The sequence below is a fragment of the Mauremys reevesii genome, linkage group 25 (assembly GCF_016161935.1).
Source record: "Mauremys reevesii isolate NIE-2019 linkage group 25, ASM1616193v1, whole genome shotgun sequence".
In the NCBI taxonomy this organism is placed as follows: Eukaryota; Metazoa; Chordata; order Testudines; family Geoemydidae; genus Mauremys; species Mauremys reevesii.
In genome coordinates this window covers 16,825,828-16,846,925 of record NC_052647.1, presented here as the reverse complement: position 1 = coordinate 16,846,925, position 21,098 = coordinate 16,825,828, and the positions used below count along the sequence as shown (strand labels likewise).

The following is a 21,098-nucleotide window of genomic DNA, read 5'->3' as shown; positions in this document are numbered from 1 at the left end:
GGCGAGCTGGGTCATTGGGGGGGGCTCAGCCGAAGTAGGGGCGGTCGTGCTGGAAGTTGTAATCGGGGCAGACCTTCTGCACCAGCTTGTAGTCAAAGCTGCAGAAGGAGACGAAGATGCAGATGACTTTGAAGGGCTTGGCGCACAGCCAGGCAGCGTGGCTCTGCGTGTGCTCGGTGAAGCACACCTGGGCCGGGTCGTAGAGGCAGGGCTTGTTCTTCCGGGCCCGGTTGGTCTTCTCGTACTCCACGTGGCAGTTGAAGGGCCGGGGCTCCTTGGCCTGGGGCAGGGTGGCCTGCTGGAGCTCGGGGGCCGGCGGGGGGCCCAGCACGTCGAACTCCACCGCCTTGCCCGGGGGCACGATGCTGACGGAGACGTTGCCCAGGCTGGAGGAGTTGTGCCGGAAGTAGACGCTGAAGGTGCCGTTGACGTGGTCCACGATCTTGCCCGTCACCAGGAGGCTGAACTTGAGCGTCTTGATGTTGAAGTAGAAGTCGCCCCAGCCGAAGATCTTCCGGGCCCGGCCCGTCTTGAGCGAGGGCTTGCGCTGGCCCCGCTGCTCGGCGCCCGTCTGGTTCCTAGGCCAGGCCCAGGGGCTCAGGGCGCCGGCCTTGGCCTTCGAGGGCTCCCCGGAGAACAGCCGGGCCGGGGGCAGGGGCGGAGGCTTCAGGGCGCCGGGCGGGAGGGTCTTGAGGAGCCCGGAGGGGCCCAGCTCCAGGTAGCCCAGGGTCTTGGTCATGTGGCCCTCCACGCAGACCACCTGTGGGGGGCAGAGAGGGGGGGGCAGTGAGTCAGCACAGCCCTGCCCCCCAGCACAGCCCTGCCCCCCAGCCCCTGTGCCCCCTGCCCCTCTGTGCCCTGCCCCCCAGCACAGCCCTGCCTGCCCCCCAACCCCTGGGCCCGCTGCCCCCGAGTGCCCTGCCCCCCAGCACAGCCCTGCCTGCCCTCCAACCCCTGTGCCCCCTGCCCCCCAGTGCCCTGCCCCCCAGCACAGCCCTGCCTGCCCCCCAACCCCTGTGCCCCCTGCCCCTCTGTGCCCTGCCCCCCAGCACAGCCCTGCCCCCCCAAACCCTGCCTGCCCCCTCTTCCTGAGTCAGCCAGGCTCAGTGCCAGGCCTAGGGTCCCTTGGCCGGGCCCTGCCCTGCCCCAGCACAAGGCTCTGCCCCAGCATCCGCGTCCCTGTCTGCCCTGCCCCAGGAGCCCGGCTGCACCACAGCCCTGGCTAGTTGACCATAGCACCTGAACGCAGGTTCCAGCTCGTGCCCCTGAACACGCCCGCGCCCGTTCACACTCACAGCCCTCTCACCCAGACACACACGAACACGCCCTGCGCCCTGCCCCTCTGTGCACTCTCTCACCCAGACACACACAGCCGCCCGCTGCCCCCAACTCCTGTGCTCTCACCCAGACACACACGAACACGCCCGCGCCCTGTGCCCCTGCCCTGCTCTCACCCAGACACACACCTGCCCCCAACGCCTGTGTCCAAGTCCCTGTGCCCCTCTGCCCTGCCCCCCAGGGCCCTGCCCCCCAGCACAGCCCTGCCTGCCCCCCCCCGTGTCCAAGTCCCTGTGCCCCTGCCCTGCCCCTGTGCCCTGCCCCAGACACACACACAGCCCTGCCCCCCCAACCCTGTGCCCCTGCCCACCCTGACACACACAAACACGCCCTGCCCCAAACCCTGCACCCCCTTCCTGCGCTCACCCAGACACACACACGAACACGCCCGCACGCCCGTGCACACTCACACACGCACGCTCTCACCCAGACACACACACGAACACGCCCGCACGCCCGTGCACACTCACACACGCACGCTCTCACCCAGACACACACACGAACACGCCCGCACGCCCGTGCACACTCACACATGCACGCTGTCACCCAAACACACACACGAACATGCCCGCATGCCCGTTCACACTCACACACACACGCTTTCACCCAAACACACACGAACACGCCCACACACCCGTGCACACTCACACGCTCCCACACACGAACACGCCCATGCACACTCACACACGCACACACTCTCACCCAAACACACACACAAACATGCCCGCACACCCGTGCACACTCACACACGCACACGCTCTCACCCAAACACACATACGAACATGCTCATCCATGCACTCTCACACACACACGAACACACCCGCACACACTCACACATGCTCTCATCCAAACACACACATGAACACGCCCGCACGCCCATGTACACTCACACACACATGCTTTGACCCAAACACACTCACACGAACACACCTGCCCTCACACACACACACACGCTCTCACCCACACACATGAACACGCCCACCTGCGCACGCACACACACGCCTGCTTTCACCCAAACACACACACACACACGGCTGAGCTGAGCGGCAGGTGGGGACGTGCTGCAGACAGGCGGGCGGGCGTCATTCACAGGTACAGGGAGCAGGCAGGGAGCCTCATTAAACTTCTGCCCAGGCGATGACTAAACGCAACAGGCAATTTACCAGCCCGGGCCAAGGCGGCCCCGGGGATTTCCAGGCCAAGCCCATCCCTGGGGCAAGGTCGGGGCGATTCTGCTGGGAGCCCTGCTGGTCCCTTCCCCGCGTTCCCCGGCAGCCCGCCCGTCCCTGGGGGGGGAGGAGGGTGGCACCGGGCACCGTCTCGGCAGGACAGTTTTCAGGCAGTTTCCAACTAAATGAAACGGGCACCTGGCAGCTCCTGGGCACCCAGGCTGGCAGGTTCATTAGCACCTGTGCTGGCATGTTCCAGCCCCATTAAAATGCAGGTGGGTGGGGGCAGGGGCAGCCTAATTGTATTATACGGAGCCTCTGATCTGCAGCCGAAATTACAGGGGCCCCGCTGGGCCGAGCGAGGCGGATCCTGCCCCCGGCGGAAGGGTGCACGGGGAGACGCCGGGCAGGGCCGCTGGAACGCCCCACGCCCACAGCTTCTGCTGAGCTGGCAGAGCCTGGGCCGCGGCCTCCCCCGCCCCTTAAACCCAGCCTGGGGCCCTTGGAACAAGCTGCCCCTGGAGATGCCCCCCCTCCGCGACGAGACCCCACCTTCCCCGGGCGGCGGCTCTTCTCCCGGGGACTCCGGACACCATGCAAACATCCCCCCCCCACGCTCCCGGCGGGCTGGGGCGTACCGCTTCCCTGCGGCATCACAGGGAAACTGAGGCACCCAGCCAGTGGGGAATTTCTCCCAGGCGAGGTGTTGGTAGAGGCAGAAATAGAACCCAGGAGTCCTGACACACACACCACCTCCCCCTTCTACCCTGCTGCCACCCCTCGACTCCACTCCTCCCCCTTCCAGGGCTGGGAATGGAACCCAGGAGTCCTGACACACACACCACCTCCCCCTTCTACCCTGCTGCCACCCCTCGACTCCACTCTTCCCTTCCAGGGCTGGGAATGGAACCCAGGAGTCCTGACACACACACCACCTCCCCCTTCTACCCTGCTGCCACCCCTCGACTCCACTCTTCCCTTCCAGAGCTGGGAATGGAACCCAGGAGTCCTGACACACACACCACCTCCCCCTTCTACCCTGCTGCCACCCCTCGACTCCACTCCTCCCTTCCAGGGCTGGGAATGGAACCCAGGAGTCCTGGCAACACACCTGACTTCCGAGAAGGGGCTAATGGGTGGGAGGGGGGGGCTGGGAATCAGGACTCCGGGGTTCTATTCCCCTGTGGATAAAAGGGCCCGTTTCTAAGCTCCTTCAGCCCGGCTGAAAGGGATGACATACGAGCCGTATCCAGCCGAAATGCAGCCACCTCTGGGGCGGAACACGCCCGCTGGCTAAGAGCAAACGGCCAGGCGGTTTGGGACAGGAAGTGAAGGGGGCTGTTGGTACGTGCAGTGCAGCCAGTCCCCTAGAAGGTGTCAGGAAGGGATCGTGCCAGGTGCCGGACACGCAGCCCTGCCCCAAAGAGCTTCCAGTCTCCATTTGCCTGCGAGATCAGGTCCCGTCTCCGGCACTCAGCTCATCCGCCACCTTTGTGCCGGCTGCTGGATTTACCCAGCCGCGCTCCCCATCCCTGAACTCTACCTACTTACCCCGCCCATCCCGGCCCGCGCTGGCTGCAGTTTCTCAGAGCTGTCGCTCTATTTATCACCCCCCCGCCCCCCCCCTGCAGCTGGTCTCCACCCGGCGTGTCTCAGCTGCGCTCCGGTGGCTTTTGATCACGGCTCGGCCCAGCCTCGTCAATCACTGTCACTTCCCGGCGCTGCCGCGTGGCAGGTTTTTATGCTCAGCTCCAGCCGACCTGGTTTCCCAGGCAAACACGGGGGGGGGGGGGGTGGTTCGGAGGCGGGGGGCTGAGGAGCTGGTGTGGGGCAGGGGGGGCAGCGTGCGGGTTGGGGACCGGGCTGTCCCAGGAAATAACGCAATCTGGCCGGGGGCAAGGCTAGCGACAGAGGCGGGGTGAGTTTGGCAGGTCTCAGTCCAGCTCCCAGGCGGTTTGAAGCCCAGGAGCTGGGGGGGCGGGTGTGGGGGCTAATTGGCCTGGTCCTTGGTTACCCCGTTCCTGTCCCTGGCTGGGGGGCGAGGCCTATTTCAAGCCACCTTTACACTCTCTGCGATCCAGGCCCTGCCCAGTCCTCGGCCCCCATTAGAGCAGCCTCAGGGCTGCGCTAACCGATGTGCCGCTCCCCACGGCCCCGTTGACTGCTGGGAGGAGGAGGTGCGGGGTAAGGCCGGAGCAGCACAGAGGGGCCTGGGGTCGGGTGCCGGGGCCGTCTCTGCCTATATACTCAGGGCAGCACCCCCAGCCCCTCTCCCCGCCAAGCCGGGGGGCCGGATGGGGACGCCCTGTTTCCTGCCGCTCTGCGGGGTTAGCCGGCGAAGACACCGCCTGGGCCGGGATTAGTCGCTTGGTCCCCCGGTGCCGGGCTCGCTGAGCTCAGCTCGGCCGACGTGCCGCGTCTCAGCCGCTCCCGGGCGGGGGCTGGCTCCGGGTGCCAAGGGGTGTGTGTGTGTGAAGCAGCGCGGTGCCAGCCTGGCACAACGCCTGGCAGTGTGCGGGGCGCCTGGAAGAGCCAGCGACCTCCCCAGCAGGCGGCCCCCTGGGGGCGCAGGGGGAGCCGCTCCCACCTGGCAGTGCCCAGAGCTCTGATGGGACGCGATGGGTCCTCACCCAGCCTGCCCCGGGGGGGCGGGAATCCAGGCAGCCCCCAGCCGTGCTACCGTTCTCCGGGGTCTCCGCCGCCCCCCCCTTATGGGACAGACGGTACCAGCCCCTCTTGAGGAGCTGGGTCTGATCCAGGTTCCCCACCACCACCACACACACCTGGGCCGGCCCTTCACCCCCCTCCAGCCGCCTGCCTCCCCCCCCCCAATCTCTTTCTCTGAACACGATCAGCCTTATCTATATTTCAATGCAGCTTCAAAGCCGGGTGTCTGAGCGCGGGCGGGAGGTGGGGAGACAAGGGGGGGCCCCCCAGGAGAGAGTGAGACCTTGGGGGAAGATTGAGAGAGACGGGGGGAGGGAACGACGGCGGTCGTGTCAATCACCCCCCCCGCCCCGTTATCTCCCATCTGCCGCCCAGCCCAGCGCCTGCCCGCGGTTATTAATCCTGCAGCTCATACATATTGATTGGGACCCCCCCGCCCCCGTCGAATCCTGCCGGGGGGAAGGGGCAGCCTCCCGTGCGGTGCAGGAAATTACCAGGAAATGAGCCCGACCAAGACGCTGCCCGTGATCACCCCCCCCCCGCCAGCTGCACCTTCCGCGAGCTGGGTACCCCGAGCCCCCAGGGCTCTCTGCCGCGGATTCGCCACGTGCGGGGGGCAGCGGGGAGCAGGGGAAAGGCCTTCCCACTGCCCCCACCCCAGCCGAAGGGGCAGTTAAAGCCAGTTCGGCCCCCTCTCGCCGGCAGAGCTGTGGGTGGGGGGGAGATAGGGGCTGGGATAACAGGGGCTGCGGGTCGGGAGTGAGGGGCACCGGCAGAGCTGGGCGAGGGGGGGAGATAGCAGCTTTGCCAGCTCCCAGCTCAGCCCCCCCCCTCGCCGGCCCCAGGAATCCCAAAGCAGGGCAGGTTTGGCAGCCTGCCAGCGCCATCGATCGGGGGGACAGTGCGGGGGTGGGGGGCCCCACTCTGCAAATACCTGGGAGCAACAGCCCGGAGCTTAAACACCCCCCGGCCCCCGGCTGGAGTGAGTGGGGCTCCTGGCGGGGGCACGAGCCCTGTCATTCCAAGGCCTGACGGAGCCGGGGGGGGAGCAGCATTCATGGACCCAGTTTGACTTGTCTATGGGGCGGGGGGCGGACAGCCCCAGCCAGGCCAACTGGGCCACCGGGGGGGGGAGATTCTGCACCTGCCGGGCCCCCGTCTCAGCTGGCCCTGCCCCCGTTAGCACGCGGAGATTAACTGGCATTTGTGAGCGACCCTCCCCAGTGCCCCCCCGGCACAGACCCGGCCAGGCCAGGGGTGAGCAGCAAACAAGGGGCCGGTGACAGGGCCCATTAATCTCGGCCGGGGGGAGCGCGGAGCCGGTGCTAACGCCGGACCCCGAGCCGAGCCAGGTGCATCCGTCAGGCCCTGACAAGCTGAAACGGGGGGGGGGGGGCTGGTGAGTGACAGGCCCTGGGAAGGTGACGGTGCCGTGGGAGTCCGGGCTGCGGGTCGGGAGTGAGGGGCACCGGCAGAGCTGGGTGGGGGGAGCCCAGGGGTGGGCTAGCAGGGGCTGCGGGTCGGGAGTGAGGGGCACTGGCAGAGCTGGGGAATGGGGGGCCCAGGGCTGGGCTGGCAGGGGCTGCGGGTCGGGAGTGAGGGGCACCGGCAGAGCTGGGGGGGGTGGATACAGGGATTGTGACAGAAGATGCCAGCCCAGGCCAGAGACCGTTCCAAGCCCCCCCCTTCCCCGTCCTGCCGGGGGCCCCTCGGTGCCGGGGGGGGAGACGAAGCTGCTGGCCCAGGTCCAGCAGCGCTGCGGAAACGGAGCCTCGGTGGGGGGAGGGGATCGGGGGGGGCGGTAATTCGCCACCCCCCATTGCCAGAGACATGACAGCTGGGGGGTTGGCTGACCTCCTGCAGCCCCTGCCGGCGGTGACAGCACCAGGGGCAGGTGGGAGGCTGAGGAAGGGAGGCGAAGGAGCCTGTCGTTAATTAATTGGCAGTCGTCCCCCCGCCCGGCGCAGCCGGGGACCAGCCCCCCCCACTGCCAGAGACCAGCCCCCCCCCGCGGCCAGAGACCAGCCCCCCTCCCCGCTGCCAGGGACCAGCGCCCCCCCCCCCCCGCCAGGGACGGCTGAAGGAGCGTGGACCAAATGGAGCCCAGTGGAGCTGGCCAGACGGCTGAAGGTCGAGAGCGGGGGGGGGGGACAGGGACAGATGGTGCCAGGCATGGGGGGGGCAGGGGGAGCGGGGCAGGAATGGGAGGCTGGGGGGTACCAGGCAGATGGGGGCAGAGAACAGGGGCAGAGCAGACGGGGGGCAGAGAGGGGACCAGCCCCCATCATTGGGGCGTAACGATCCCCCCCCACCCCCAGAGGTCCCACGGAGGCCGGCTGACGAGAGCCCAACCCCCAGGATCCCGCTGCCCCCCGCCTGCCCGGGCCCCTCGCGCCCACACCGAGCTCAAAGGCATTTGAAAGACGCAGCCGTGGCCGAGGCGCAGGCCGGCTGTTCGGTGCCCCCCGCGGACGCTGGCACATGCCAGCTCTGCCGCCTCCTCTCCGCTCGCTGCTCCTCTGCCAGCTGCCGGCCCCAGCTCCCGGCTCCCCCCTGCCCGCGGCCCCAGCAAATTGCCCGATGCAGTTCCATGCCCCCCACGCCGGTGTCTGCGTCAGTCTGGGCACGGAAGGGAGTCGGGGAACGGACACGGGGCCTTTCTCCTCCGATCTGCCCCCAGGGCAGGGCCTGGCTGGCTTGGGGGGCAGGGAATGGGGCAGGGGCCCTTCTCCTCCAGGGGGCACCAGCATCACCCAGGACCTGTTAGTCCAGGCCCCTGCCCCATTTACTAAGATGCCGTGGGTGGGGCCAGGGGGCCAGACTTGCCCCCCTCCCCGGTGCCACCTACTCAGTGGGGAGCTGCCCCAGCCCAGCCACCCTCCCCCCACTCGGCTTGAGGAGCGACTCCCTCGGCTGGCAGCAGTAGTGGAGCTGTACCATCCGCGCCCCCACCCCCAGCAGGCCGCACGCGGACGCCCAGCCGGGCCGCCTGCCACCCCCCGCCCTGCCGGCCGCGGAAACCCCAGCACCCCAACCGCCATCCGGCGCCCGTCTCCTTCCCCGCCCGCGGCTCCCTAACCCCGCAGCCGGCGCGGCTGTTTTACTAACGCACCCGGCTAATAAATATTTGATGGCCCGGGGGTTCGTCTCTCGGTTCTTTCTCCCTGACGTGCGTCTCCTGCCTTCCCCTTGCGAGAGCGGGGGGGAGACGCGCTCCGGGGAGAGAGAACCCCCCCCCCGGAGCGGGACGCGAACGAGGAGCCAGAGAAGCTGACGGGGGGGAGGCCAGGGGCAAAGATCCAGGCCCAGGCGGCTTGTGAACCCCCGGACGAAGGGCCGCACGGAGCCCAGCGGGGATGTGACGGGGGGGGCGGCTGACGAGGCCAAGATGAAATTGAATCTCGCTCTCAGAGGCGCCGCATTAAAAACGTCCCCTCCAGCGGCGCAGGAGACGGGGAAGGGGGGCGGTGGAGAGCCCAGAGCCCTGGGTAAACTGGCCCCTTGGCTGGGTTATTTAAAGGGGATTCAGCCAATTGCCCAGGCCAGGCTGGGAGACCCGGCGAACGGGGGCGTCTGCTTGTGGGGCCGGAGGGGACTGGCCCCGCACACGCCTGGGGGAGCCCTCAGCGGGGGGAGCAGCTCGGTCTCCGCAGCCTCTCCACCACGGCGGCTGCTTGCGGGGCCGGGACCGTTACACTGGGTGCACGACGGTGGCACCCGGAGGCCCCCAGTGGAGATCGGGGTCCGTGGCGCCAGGCGCTGCACAGGGAGCGAGACAGTCCCTGCCCCCTGGAGCTCGCAGACTGAACAGGCAAAGGGTGGGTGTGGGGGGGAAACTGAGGCGGGGGGGTTGGCAGAGGTCTGTGGCGGAGCCAGGAAAAGAACCCAGGAGTCCTGACTCCCAGCCCAGCGCCCCACCCTCTAGGCTGAGAGCTGCTTACACAGGTGCCCGGTCTGGTCCCCACCCCACAGATCTGGGCTGCAAGTGGGAGGCAACAGGCTCCAGGCCCCGGCCCAGGGGCAGCGAACACTTTGCAGGGGGGCTACACAAACGGCCGCTTGGTGCCCCAGGCAGAGCTTTGCCCAAGGGTCCGTGGCCCTGCCCCCGCCCGCTCTGAGCTCACAGCCCCTCCCCTACGACGTCACAGCCAGCCCCATGGGGAACGGATGTGAGGTCAGAGGCTCAAATTGTGGGGGGGGGCTCCCCTATGATGTCACAGCGCTGCCCTCCGCTGGCTGGAATCAACTGCTCGGGGGCACGTGTCATGGTCCCTACACTGCTCTGGCTGATGGAGATTCTCCTTTAGCTCGGGGCTGGTGCGTCTGGAGCAGGCAGTGCTGAGTTCTAGCCCCGCTCATGCCGTGCGCTCATCAGCCCTGGGTAGGGTCTGAGAAATGGGGAGTTGAGCCCAGAGCCAGCACCAGGAAAACTGCCAGCAGCCCCCGGGGGGGAGTTCAGGGATGCGGGTCGGGAGTGAGGGGCACCGGCAGAGCTGGGGGAGCCCAGGGCTGGGCAAGCAGGGGGCTGCAGGTCAGGAGTGAGGGGCACTGGCAGAGCTGCGGGAGCCCAGGGCCGGGCTAGCGGGGGGCTGCAGGTGGGGAGTGAAGGGCACCGACAGGCCCGGCTAGCAGGGGGCTGCAGGTCGGGAGTGAGGGGCACCGACAGAGAATCCCTTAGCCCCAGGGGTCTGGCCGGCTCCGTCCCCAGAGAGCTGCGGCTTGGCAGGTTATTAAGCCTTGTGATGATCCCACGTGCGAGGGCGGCCGGAGCGTGACCCATCTCCCCCTGGCCTGGCCACGAGTGGCTTGTCGAGGGCTTTGATCTGGGCTGAGTCGATCCCTCCCTGCGCTGCCCGGGGAAAAGCCAGATGCGGCCTCGCGGGGTGGGGGAAGGGGGAGCCAGGATGCCTGGGTTCTCTCTCCAGTGGGGTCTAGTGCTTAGAGCACCAGGGGCAGAGAGTCAGGAGCCCGGGTTCTGCTCCTTCCTCCGAGAGTCACTTCCCCCGCCCCACCCCCACCAGCCGTGCCTCAGTTTCCCCCACCTCTAAACCAGGGAGAATGCAATGGGAGTGAGGGGTTTCACCCGGCGGGGGTGGGGTGCTGCCCTGCTCCCCCACACACACAGAGCCAGGAGCACACGACGGCCAGAAAACTGTGGAACAACCCAGGCGTCCCCCCGCCAGGCCCCCTCCCAGACCCCCCTCCCAGACCCACCATTTCACTTTATTATTGCAATAAATGTAGCCATAAAAGTGGCAAGTATCATATACTCGCGGAGATCAGTTCGACTGTGCGATGGAAATGTAATTTCGAGTGTGGCCGGGAAATTTTATAAGATCTTATCAGGCAGGATCATAAATTGCATTTCAAAGTTCCCGTCCCCCCCTCTCGGCACGGCCTGATTGGTATTAAAAGGGATTCCGCACGCGCTTAAGGTCAGATGGTGAATGAAAAACGAGGGGGGGGGGAATTGCAGGGGAACATGATTCCCCCCCCAACCCGCCCCCCCGGAGCAAATCGTGTTCTCCCCTTTGCAAACTGCCACCTCGTCTGTTACAGTCCCAGGCTCCCCCTACACCCTGCGGGTGTCCCTCACTCCCGACCCGCAGCCCCCCGCTAGCCCAGCCCTGCCCCCCCCCCAGCTCTGCTGCTGCCCCTCACTCCCGACACGCAGCCCCCAGTTATCCCAGCCCTGCCCCCCCGCAGCTCTGCGGGTGCCCCTCACTCCCGACCTGCAGCCCCCTTTTATCCCAGCCCTGCCCCCCCCAGCTCCCCAACAGCCAAAAGCCCCTTCTCAAGCCCCTCCAGGCTGTGACGGTTCATTCACAGCAGGTGGGAGGACACGTCCGCCCCCCCGCGCCCCCCGTCCCCGGGGGAGGAAGGAGGACAGAGGCTGGGATTAAAAGCCCGCGGTGAGGAATCGGCGCTGGCAGAGACAATCAAGGCTCTGGCGTCTGGGGGATAATTTGTTTCATGTGCAAGTGTCGCCGGGCGAGGATTACCTGCCCCGCGCGGCTCCCGCCCGATCTGCTGTCAGCGGAGCCCTCCACACATGGAGGGGAAGGGGGGAGTCCTCCGCGGTGCCCCCCGGGGTGGGGGGCCTGGGGGGGTGTTATCATGGGTCCCTCTGTGTTTTGGAGGCATGTGGGTGCAGAGGGAGAGGTGGGGTTATGGGGGTGCAGCCCCCCATGCCCGCAGGATAGGGGTGGGGGTGCAGGGAGTTACCTTGGCAGCCCCCATGGCCTCAGGATAGGGGTGGGGGTGCAGGGGGTTAACTAATGGATCAGCAGGCGCTGTCACAGTGACAGGGAATGGGATGTAATGGGGGGGTCTCCTTCCATTACTGTAGCATCCCCCCAGCCCCCCAAGATCCCAGAGCACCTGGCAGGCGGGGGGGTGGGGGCACGGTAATGGGCCGGGAAGGGCCCGAGGGGGGCAGGGAGAGGCTGTGGCTAACGGCGCCGGGATCAGCTTCCAGCTCTGCCCCCAGCTCCCCGGGCCTCAGGCTTCCCCACCTGTAAAACGGGGACGAAACCTCCCAGCCCGGCCGTGCTGGGCGCACGTAGAACCCGAGCAGGCAGATGTTCTCCCGCACGAAGAAATTAAACAGTGTTTGTCCGCCATGGCGGCAGCCGATGCCAGCTCAGCTGCCTGGGACGGGCACCCGGGCACCGCGCCAGCCAGGGGTCGACGCCCGCAGCCCGGACGCTCGCTCCCCGAACGGCTTTTCCGCCCGGCCATCGGGGGGGGGGGGGGGTGAGTCTTTCTGTCCCGTCCGTCCAGCCGGCTGGAGGGGACGTTTCCTCTTTGCCGGGTCGTTTCTCCGCGCGCCGGAGCAGGGGCCGCGTTGCCGACACGAAGCCGATTGCTGCCTGGGGGCCGATCCTGACGTCTCGCGCGGCTGCGGCTCCCTGGCAACCGGGATCGGCCCCGGCGGGAGAGATGCAAACGCGGTGGGGCCGACGCCCCTCAACCCCGACCCGCAGCCCTGACTCCCCCGCCGACGCCCCTCAACCCCACCCCGCAGCCCCCCGCCCCGCAGCCCCGACTCCCCCGGCGACACCGCTCAACCCCGACCCGCAGCCCCGACTCCCCCGGCGACGCCCCTCAACCCCGACCCGCAGCCCCCGCCAGCCCCGACTCCCCCAGCGACGCCCCTCAACCCCGACCCGCAGCCCCAACTCCCCCGCCAACGCCCCTCAATCCCGCCCCACAGCCCCCCACCCCGCCAGCCCCAACTCCCCCACCGACACCCCTCAACCCCGCCCCGCAGCCCCGACTCCCCCAGTGACGCCCCTCAATCCTGCCCCGCAGCCCCGACTCCCCTGCCGATGCCCCTCAACCCCGACCCGCAGCCCGACTCCCCAGCAATGCCCCTCAACCCCGACCCGCAGCCCCGACTCCCCCGGCGACGCCCTTCAACCCCGCCCCGCAGCCCCGACTCCCCCATCAACGCCCATCAATCCCGCCCCACAGCCCCCCACCCCGCCAGCCCCGACTCCCCCGGCGATGCCCCTCAATCCCGACCCGCAGCCCCAACTCCCCCAGCGATGCCCCTCAAACCCGCCCCACAGCCCCCCCCCCCCCAGCCCGGACGCCCCCACCCACACCCCACACCCCCGACTCCCCAGCGACGCCCCTCAATCCTGCCCGCAACCCCCTGCCCCGCCAGCCCCAACTCCCCTGGCGACGCCCCTCAATCCTGCCCCTTGCCCCTTGCCCCGCCAGGCCTGGGCTCCCCCCACACCCAGCTCCGCCAACCCCTTCACAAAGCAGCCACCGATGTGAAAACAGCCGGCGATCCAGGGGTGCCCCGGGGTGGCGGGTCCGGTCCCTGGGGCTGGCAGTCACACGTTGGGCACACCTGCCGGGCACACCCAGCCACGCCGGGCACCGAGGGGAATGAAGGGGGGGGAGACAGACACCAGCTCACTCCGAACACACGTGACCGAACACACGTGATGTTTCCGTTCCCCCTGCGTTCACAGCGGCTCCGGGGCCAGGCTGGGCCGATCCTGCTGCCACATAAACCTTCCTCCTGACAGCCCAGCCCCTGGCTCAGCTACTGTGCCCCACACCCGCCCGGGCAGAGATCGGGGGAGGACCCTGAGCCATGGACCCAGGAGTCCTGACTCCCAGCTCCACCTTCTTGCTCCCACTAGACCTCACCCACCCCCGCCTGCCAGGCGCACGGTGCTGCACAAAGCGCTGGAGCTGCTGTGTCCAGAGTGGGAGGATGGGGAATGGGGCGCAAGGGCTCCCTCTGCTGGTCTGAGCCAGGAGCACACGCGGCCTCAGCGGAGGGGGGCTTGCAATGCCCCCCCCCCCCGATTAATGCACTCCAAGGGGGCTCAGGGCAGTGAACAATCAGAAATCCCCGAGGCTCCCCCCAGCCAGACCTGCCCCCGGGATTAACGCCACATGCCCAATTCAATGTGGAGACATGTGGAGGGGGTGTATTTCCATAACGAGGGGGAAGGAGCAGGGTCTAGTGGTTAGAGCGGGCGGGGCGGGGGGCTGGGAGTCAGGACTCCTGGGTTCTCTTCCCGGCTCTGGGAGGGCAGACGGTGCAGCAGCCAAGGCAGGGGCTGGAAATCGGGGTCTCAGGGTTAACGCCTCGCTCCCAAAACCAGGCCCTGGGATCGTTAATCCTCATGCAGTGCAGCAGTCAAGTAACTCCGTGGCAGAGCCAGGAATGAAACCCAGGAGTCCTGGCTCCCAGCCCCCCCCCTCTAACCACCAGCCCCCACTCCCCTCCCAGAGCCAGGAATGGAACCCAGGAGTCCTGGCTCCCAGCCCCCTCCAGCCCACCAGCCCCCACTCCCCTCCCAGAGCCAGGAACGGAACCCAGGAGTCCTGGCTCCCAGCCCCCACTCCCCTCCCAGTCAGTCACACAGCACGAGCCAGGGGGGGTTACATCAGGCCCAGACGAGATGGGGGGGTCTCCCAAGGGGCTGCAGCATCTGCTCAGAGGAGAGGCCACCTGGCAGCCCCCGGAGACGGAGCCCCAGGGCCCTCGGCCGCCTTCAGGGGCAATCAGGGAAAAGGGGCAGAAAGGGGAATGAACTGGGCGTTTCCGGCAGCCCCAGGCCCCAGCTGGGCCGGAGCTGCCGGCCGCATTGCAGCGCGGGGGCCTGGGAACGGGGGGGCTGCAGCAGGGCTGGGGATCGAGGCTCCGGTGGGCAGAGTCCTCAGTGCTCCCGGTGCCCGGCAAACACCCGCTGTCTTGCGTCCCCGCCCCGGGGGAGGCAGCACTCCCAGGACGAAGTGGGAATGTTCTCAGTGTTGTCTCTGAATACGGCGTGTGCCTCAGTTTCCCCTCTGCGCTACTCAATATCTAGGTGGTGCCGGAGAAGGTGCGTCATCGCAGCGACCCCTAGAGGGCAGGGGTGACGGGCGACGGGCTGCAGAGAGCGGCCGACGCTGTAACCCGGCAAGGCTGGTAACTGACGGGCCCCTGCGCCGCAAGGATCAGCGCGAGGTGCTGGAGACCAGAGACCAGGGGCCCTGCTGGCCCGGGAAAGAGACAAGGGGGGGGGGCAGCTGGAAGGGGTCAGTCTCCTGGGCTGGGACTCGGGGGGAGGGCCCTGGGCTCTGCCCCCCACAATGCACTTTGCTGGGCGTCCCTGGTGGGTGCTAACCAGCCCTGTCCTAGGCTGGGTCCCCGGCGACTAACAACCCACCTGTCACCTGCTGCCTGGGAGTCCCTGCCGGCCGCGCAAGGGGGGCAGGGACCTTGGGGGGCGTGTCAGGCTCCCCCAGGGGAGCTCACGGCGTGACCGAGGTCAGACCCACGAGGCGCCGAAGCCGAGCCGGTTCCTCGCCCGGGGGAGTGAGCCCCGAGGGGGGACCCCGCCCCACAGTCCTGGCCGGCTGCATCCGGATCCTGAGCCTGCAACTCCGTGACAACCCCCATTTTGTAGAGGGGGAAACTGAGGCACGGTGGGGGGAAGGGACGCGCTGGAGGCTGCACTGCCAGTCACCAGCAGCGATTAGGACACGGCCAGACCACCTGGTTCCCAAGCCACCCTCTGCTCTCACCACTACCCGCTGCCAAAACCAAAACGAAACGTTCCCGGCAGAGGTCCTTCCCGGGACCCAGGCGTCCGGGCAAGTCGGGGGAACGGGGGTGGTCTGCAGGCCTGAAGCCGAGGAAGTATCTCCTATCCACTGCTCCCCGAGAACCTCCCCTCCGCATTGCCCCCTCTCTGGGCAGGAGAGTCATTCCTGGGACCAGCAACTCCCCATAAGAATTGGGGTCCCCCCAGGCCCCCACAAGAGACACCCCCCTGTCTCAAAGCGCCTGCCGGGGAGGCGTCTCCCTAAAGCCAAATTCTGCTTCTGCTGGGGCTGGGGCCACTCCCTGGGGCTCGTTTGATCCAGGGGTTCCCCAGACACAGCCCCCCCCCCCCAACCCACCAGCCCTGAACGCGTCACTAACACGGCAGCTGCAGATCCAGGAGCCCGGCTGTCCGGCAAATCGCCCCAAGCATGGGAGCCTTTGGAAAGCCCCGTCCCCGAAAAGCCACTGGCATAGGCTGCCCTCCCCAGCTCCGCGCAAGGCCCCCCACCCGCCGTACCCCAAGGTGCTTCCAGGAAAATAACAGCTGTTTGTTTGCAATCTGTGCTCCTCGCGGCCACCTCCCAGGACCGGGTTCGAGACCCGGCACCTTGGTACCATGCAACCCCCCGCCAAGCCAGCGGCCCGTCGACCTCGCCACTCGCCAGGGATTCAACGTTTCTCGCCACGCCGGGCCCGGCTGGGGGCTCGTTGGCAGGGGGCTGAATCGTTCGGCGGCCGGAGGCGCTTCTGCAAATAAAACTGAATCCTGAGGCCGAGCGGGGGAAATTCCCTCCCCCGACAACGCACCGGGGAGGGGCCAGGAGTCCGACGTCGCCAGCCCCCCCTTCGCCCCTCGCAAGCTGCCCGACTTCAGCCCGTTTCACAGCAGGGAAGTGGGCGACAGGCGACTCGCCCAATGGCACAGAGGGAGAATGAACCCGGGTCGTCCCTCTCCTCCCCAGCTAACTCCCCCAATCGGGACCCGCCCGGGGGTTCAGCTGAGAGATTGTGGGGGGTCCAACCGTGCCATGGAGGTGGGAGGTGAAACCCACAGCGGGAAAACCACCAGCCGCCCCACCCTGCACATTTCACGCTGGCTGGTTGGTTTGCACCGAAATCCTTCCCCTTGCCCCCAGCAGAGCCGTTGAACAGCTCCTGACCCACCGGAGGTGGCACCCTGTGGTTTTGCAGGATCCTGGCTAGATGCATCGCCAGGCACTACAGACCCTGCACCCACAGCCCCGGCCATGCCCCTGGTTTTTAAGCTTCACAGCAAAGGCCCAGGTAAGAGGGGGCTGGGGGTTAATTTCCCCAGGGCGGCAGATCTGGAGGCGTGGGGCTGAGAGCATCACACACACACACACACACACACACACACCCCTTCTGCAGGATCACGCTCCGCACGCCAACCGATCACACCGAAATCCACTGGCTTCTGCCTTCCCACGAGGGGGAGGAAAATCAGAAGAAAAGCCGGCCCTGCTCCCCGTCAGATCCACACAAACCCGCTGGTCTCGGGAGAGACTCAGTCTCCGAGTTGCTGGACGAGGCGGGCGGGTGGCGAGCCCCTTTTTGCCCCCGAAATCCAAAGGCAGAGCAGCCGGCCTGCTGCTCACGCTAACCTTGGGCGAGCAGAAGTGACTGAGACGTGAAAAGTAAAAGTGGATCTCCATGAAATCAGATTCTCCCCGCCCCGCGGTTTAATGAGCCCAACACATCCCCCCCCCCCCCGTTACAACACAGCAAAAATAAAAGACCGGGGGGCAGGGGGGGGGGAATAACCCACCGAGCAAAACCTCTTAACTCCCGATTTGCAGGCACTGAGCGTTGCATCGCCAGTTACCTGTGAAAGGACTATTACAAACACGCCGGCAGAGGAATATGCCGCAGCCAGCGGAGGACGAAATCAAAAATTTATCAACCCTATTGGAAGCTCTTGCCGGGCGGGGTGTGGGGGCGAGTTCGGCTGTTCCCAATCTCTGGGCTGTGGGAGCGGCAAGTTGATTTTCTGATTATTTATTACACTTTGTCCGGAAGCCGGGACCGAAAGGCGCGACACCCAGGAGCGCAGGCGGGGCCGAGGCCGGGAGTCCTTGGCAATTGTTTAATCACACTTGGCTTTAAGTGCTTTTCCGCTCGTGCGAACTTACACGGGGCTTGACTGGGCATTCACGGGTAGCACGGCCGAGGGGCCAGCCTCCGTCCTGCCTCACCCCGACACCAGCTGTGGCTACGGCCCAACGCTTTCCTTACATCCGTGTCAATCCAAGTTTAACTCAACAGCGTTGCTCCGGATTGACACCAGCAGCAGGACTGGAGCCAGGGTTCTCCGAGGAGACAGCGCGTCAGGATGGGAGACGGGTTTTCCCTAGGGCGGGGGTGGGATTTTGCCAGTGCGAGAAGGGGTGGAAACTGATCCATGGTGTGTTACAGGCGATGCTCGGCCCTGGGCGTCCGCAGGCACCAGAACCCTCCAAACACCCCCAGCCCCTCCGGCAGCACAATGCGGAGCAGCCCCAGGTCCCCCCAGCCCAGGCTCCGGCTCACCCGCCCCCCAGGCAGGGGACAAACTTGAGAACTGAAGCCGCCTCGGGCCTGGGGAGCAGGAATCGCTAATCGCGGGCTCGTCAGTCTAACGAGCCAGCAGCTGGAAGTGGAAGCCAGACAAATTAACGCTGAATGTTAACACCCCCGGTCCGTCTACACTGCAAAAAGCCATTTCCCGCTGCAGGTTTCGGAGCCTGAGCTCCAGCCACCGTGCTAGCGGCAGCCCCATCCTGTGACCCCTGAGCCCCGTGTCCGCTGACGGCCCCCTGCCCCCTCGGTCACTCGGGGCCGCAGGCAGCTTTGGGCTTTCGTGCGGCACAGACGTACCCAGAGGGTAAATTAACCACGGGGACAAGTTCCCAAGGGCTGTGCCGAATCCTCCAGCACTGGCAGATTTTTCAGTCAATGCTGGACGTCTTCGAGAAGGAATTCGGGGCCGGCCTCCGGCCTGCACCGTACAGCGGCTCAGCCTAGAGAACCGCAGCAAAGACCTAATCTATACACCCGCTCCCACCAGCCGGATACCGCCCCACGGGGGGGTGGGGGGCGCTAAATGCTGGAACAGGACTTGGGGGAATAACCCGGCCACAGGGAGAGGAGAGGTGGGAACAGCTGGGTGAATGGTTCTCCCACAGAGCCCTGCTTGGAGCCCCGTGTACTGCAGACTGTGCCATGTGCACCAGACACACACGCATCGTGCATCACGCACGTGCATCATGTATCAGATGCACGCGCATCGTGCACCATGCGCTGTGTACCAGATGCACACACATCGTGCGCCGTGCACACGCATCGTGCATCGCACACCTGCATCGTGTACCAGAGGCACATGCATTGTGTGCTGCACACATGCATCGTGCAACACACACGTGCATCATGCACATGCATCATGTACCAGATGCACACACATCATGCATCACACACGTGCATCATGTACCAGATGCACGCGCATCGTGCACCATGTGCTGTGTACCAGATGCACACACATCGTGTGCCATGCACACGCATCGTGCATCGCACACCTGCATTGTGTACCAGATGCACATGCATTGTGTGCTGCACACATGCATCGTGCATCACGCACCAGATGCACACACATCATGCATCACGCACTTGCATCATGTACCAGACGCACGCGCATCATGCGGTGTACCAGACGCACACGCATCGTGCGCCGTGCACATTCATCGTGCATCGCACACACGCATCGTGCACGGTTTAGAATGACCACGGCCATTGCGGGGAGCTCCCTGGTGCTAATTTCCAGCCTCGGGCTCGGAGCCCGGCTCAGCGTAGGGCAGCCAGTGCCACCTGCCCTGCCCAGCCGGGTGCGTGGGGGGGTCTCTGCAGGCTTTGCCCAGCCCGGCGAGGCTGCCGTGACCCGAGCAGCGGGGGCGGGAGGCGCCAGCCAGAGGTGCCACCCTGGCGATATTTACAGGATTCACACGCCCGGGCGAGTCTCTCAAGTCCTGTCCCCCTTGGCAGCTGCCAGACGGTTCTTCTGGCTGCTTGACAATCCGCCCCCCCCCCGCGCCGAAAAATCTCCCGTTTGGGGTTTATGGGAACACTTCCAAAGCGACCGGGTCTCGTTGCCACAGCAAATCAGCCGCCCGGGGACTGAGAGACGCAGCCCCCCCCCCAAGCATTCAGCTCCCCGATTGCAGGTACCTTTCTCCACCCTTCTGCAATCCCCCCCCCGTGCCCACTCGCCATCCAGCCCACAGCCGCCCCCTTAACTCTGCCCCCTGCCTCGCCCCAGCCTGCCCCCCCGCAGCCTGTGGGGTCAGGGTAAGCGAGCGCAAAGTTGGGGGGGGCACAGCGATCACTCCCTGCCCCCCCAGTAGCACCCCCCGTTTAAAAATCACCCTGCAGGAGCAAACACCCCCCCCCCACGACCAACTTCACTTTTCCAGGGGGTATTTCTGCTACCACCGCCCGCCCGCAGCAACGTGTCCCCCACAGCCCCTCTGACCCCGCCAGGGACCCCGGCCGGTCCGTACCTTCAGCAGCAGCCAGTGGCTGAAGGTCGCGGGCAGGCCGCGCAGCTGCTTCATGGTGGTGGGAGAAACCCTCCGCCAGCATCGGGAGCGGGGCCGGGCGAGGTCGGGGCCCCGGGGGGGCGCTCAGACCGGGGGCCGGGGCCGAGCCGGCAGCGGCGCCGGCGGAGGCAGCAGAAGTTTGGCTCCGCAGTTCTCGGGCAGCGCAGCGCAGGCTGGCGCGGGGCGCAGCGCAGCTTCCCCGCCGAGGGGAGGGCGAGGGCGGGGGGGGGGGCGGGAACGTGGGGCCGGCCCCTTAATTCCCCAGCCCGCCAATCCCAGCCCGCCCCCACCCCCCGGCCGGGCTCCCTGCGCTGGGAGATGCGGCTGGGAGGGGTCAGGAGAAAGTGACCCCCCCAAAACACCCCAGTGCCACAGGGCTGAGGGAGGGGTAAGATGACACCAGCCCCCCCCCCACCTCCTGCCCCTCAGAATCCTCCAAGTTCCAGGGACCCTCCTGATCCTCCCTGAGAGTTGGGGGGGGGGGGCTGAGGAGAGTGTAGGGGGGGGTGTCAGGAACTGGGTGAGGGGGTGTGACTGAGAGCCCCCCCATCACCAGGCACCCCCTCAGGCTCAGTGGGCTCCTTATGTGCACCCCCCCGGGCATCCAGCCCCCCAGGAGTCCTGGGTTGGGGGAGTCTGGGGCTGCCCCCCCCCATATCACAGCTCCCCCCCCGCCCTCCATACACCCCCCCCCACTTCGGTGCTGGGTGGGGACTCCTGAGTCCAAGGCATGAAATCAGCCCCCCCAGTAAATAATAAATAAAGGTGCAATAACCCCCCCGCTCCCCCCCCCGCAGGGCGAAGCTGTTTAACTCTGGACAGACAGAAACCAACCCAGCCTGCTAAGCCGGGTGCGGTCAGAAAAGGGTTAACAGAGTCAGAAAGCAGAGGGGGGCCAATCATCCCCCCCTCCCCGAACTAGGGCCGGGTCGGGAGGAAGGGGCAGCACCCCCCCCCCCACACACACACTGCTTGTGTATGCACAGCACACCGCACCCCTCTGCTGCCCAAGGTGTCTGCAGCGCCCGGCGCCAGCCACGGTCGGTCCTGCCTTTCCGAGGGGAAAATACAGATTCCAGGCTCATCCCTCCAGCTTCCCCTTGCAGATGCCAGTGGGGGCTCCGGTGGGCGTGTGTGTGCATCTGTGTGTGCATGTATGTGCATGCGTGTCTGTGTCTGTGTGCACGTGTGCCTGCATGTGCGTGTGTGCACACACGCATGTGTGTGTAGTTGTGAGTGCACGCGTGTGCATGTGTCTGTGTGCATGCATGTGGG

The 21,098-nt window shown here is 66.6% G+C and overlaps 1 protein-coding gene across 1 annotated transcript; it reads right to left on the bottom strand.

Annotated features, from left to right (window-relative positions):
* Positions 1-19,877, bottom strand: NXPH4 (neurexophilin 4). Its single transcript, XM_039514576.1, has 2 exons — positions 19,785-19,877; positions 1-760 (listed from the first exon to the last, which is right to left on the bottom strand). Exons 1-2 carry the CDS (start codon positions 19,836-19,838, stop codon positions 26-28), a joined length of 789 nt encoding a protein of 262 aa, XP_039370510.1. The 5' UTR covers positions 19,839-19,877; the 3' UTR covers positions 1-25.
* Positions 19,878-21,098: the final 1,221 nt, after the last annotated feature.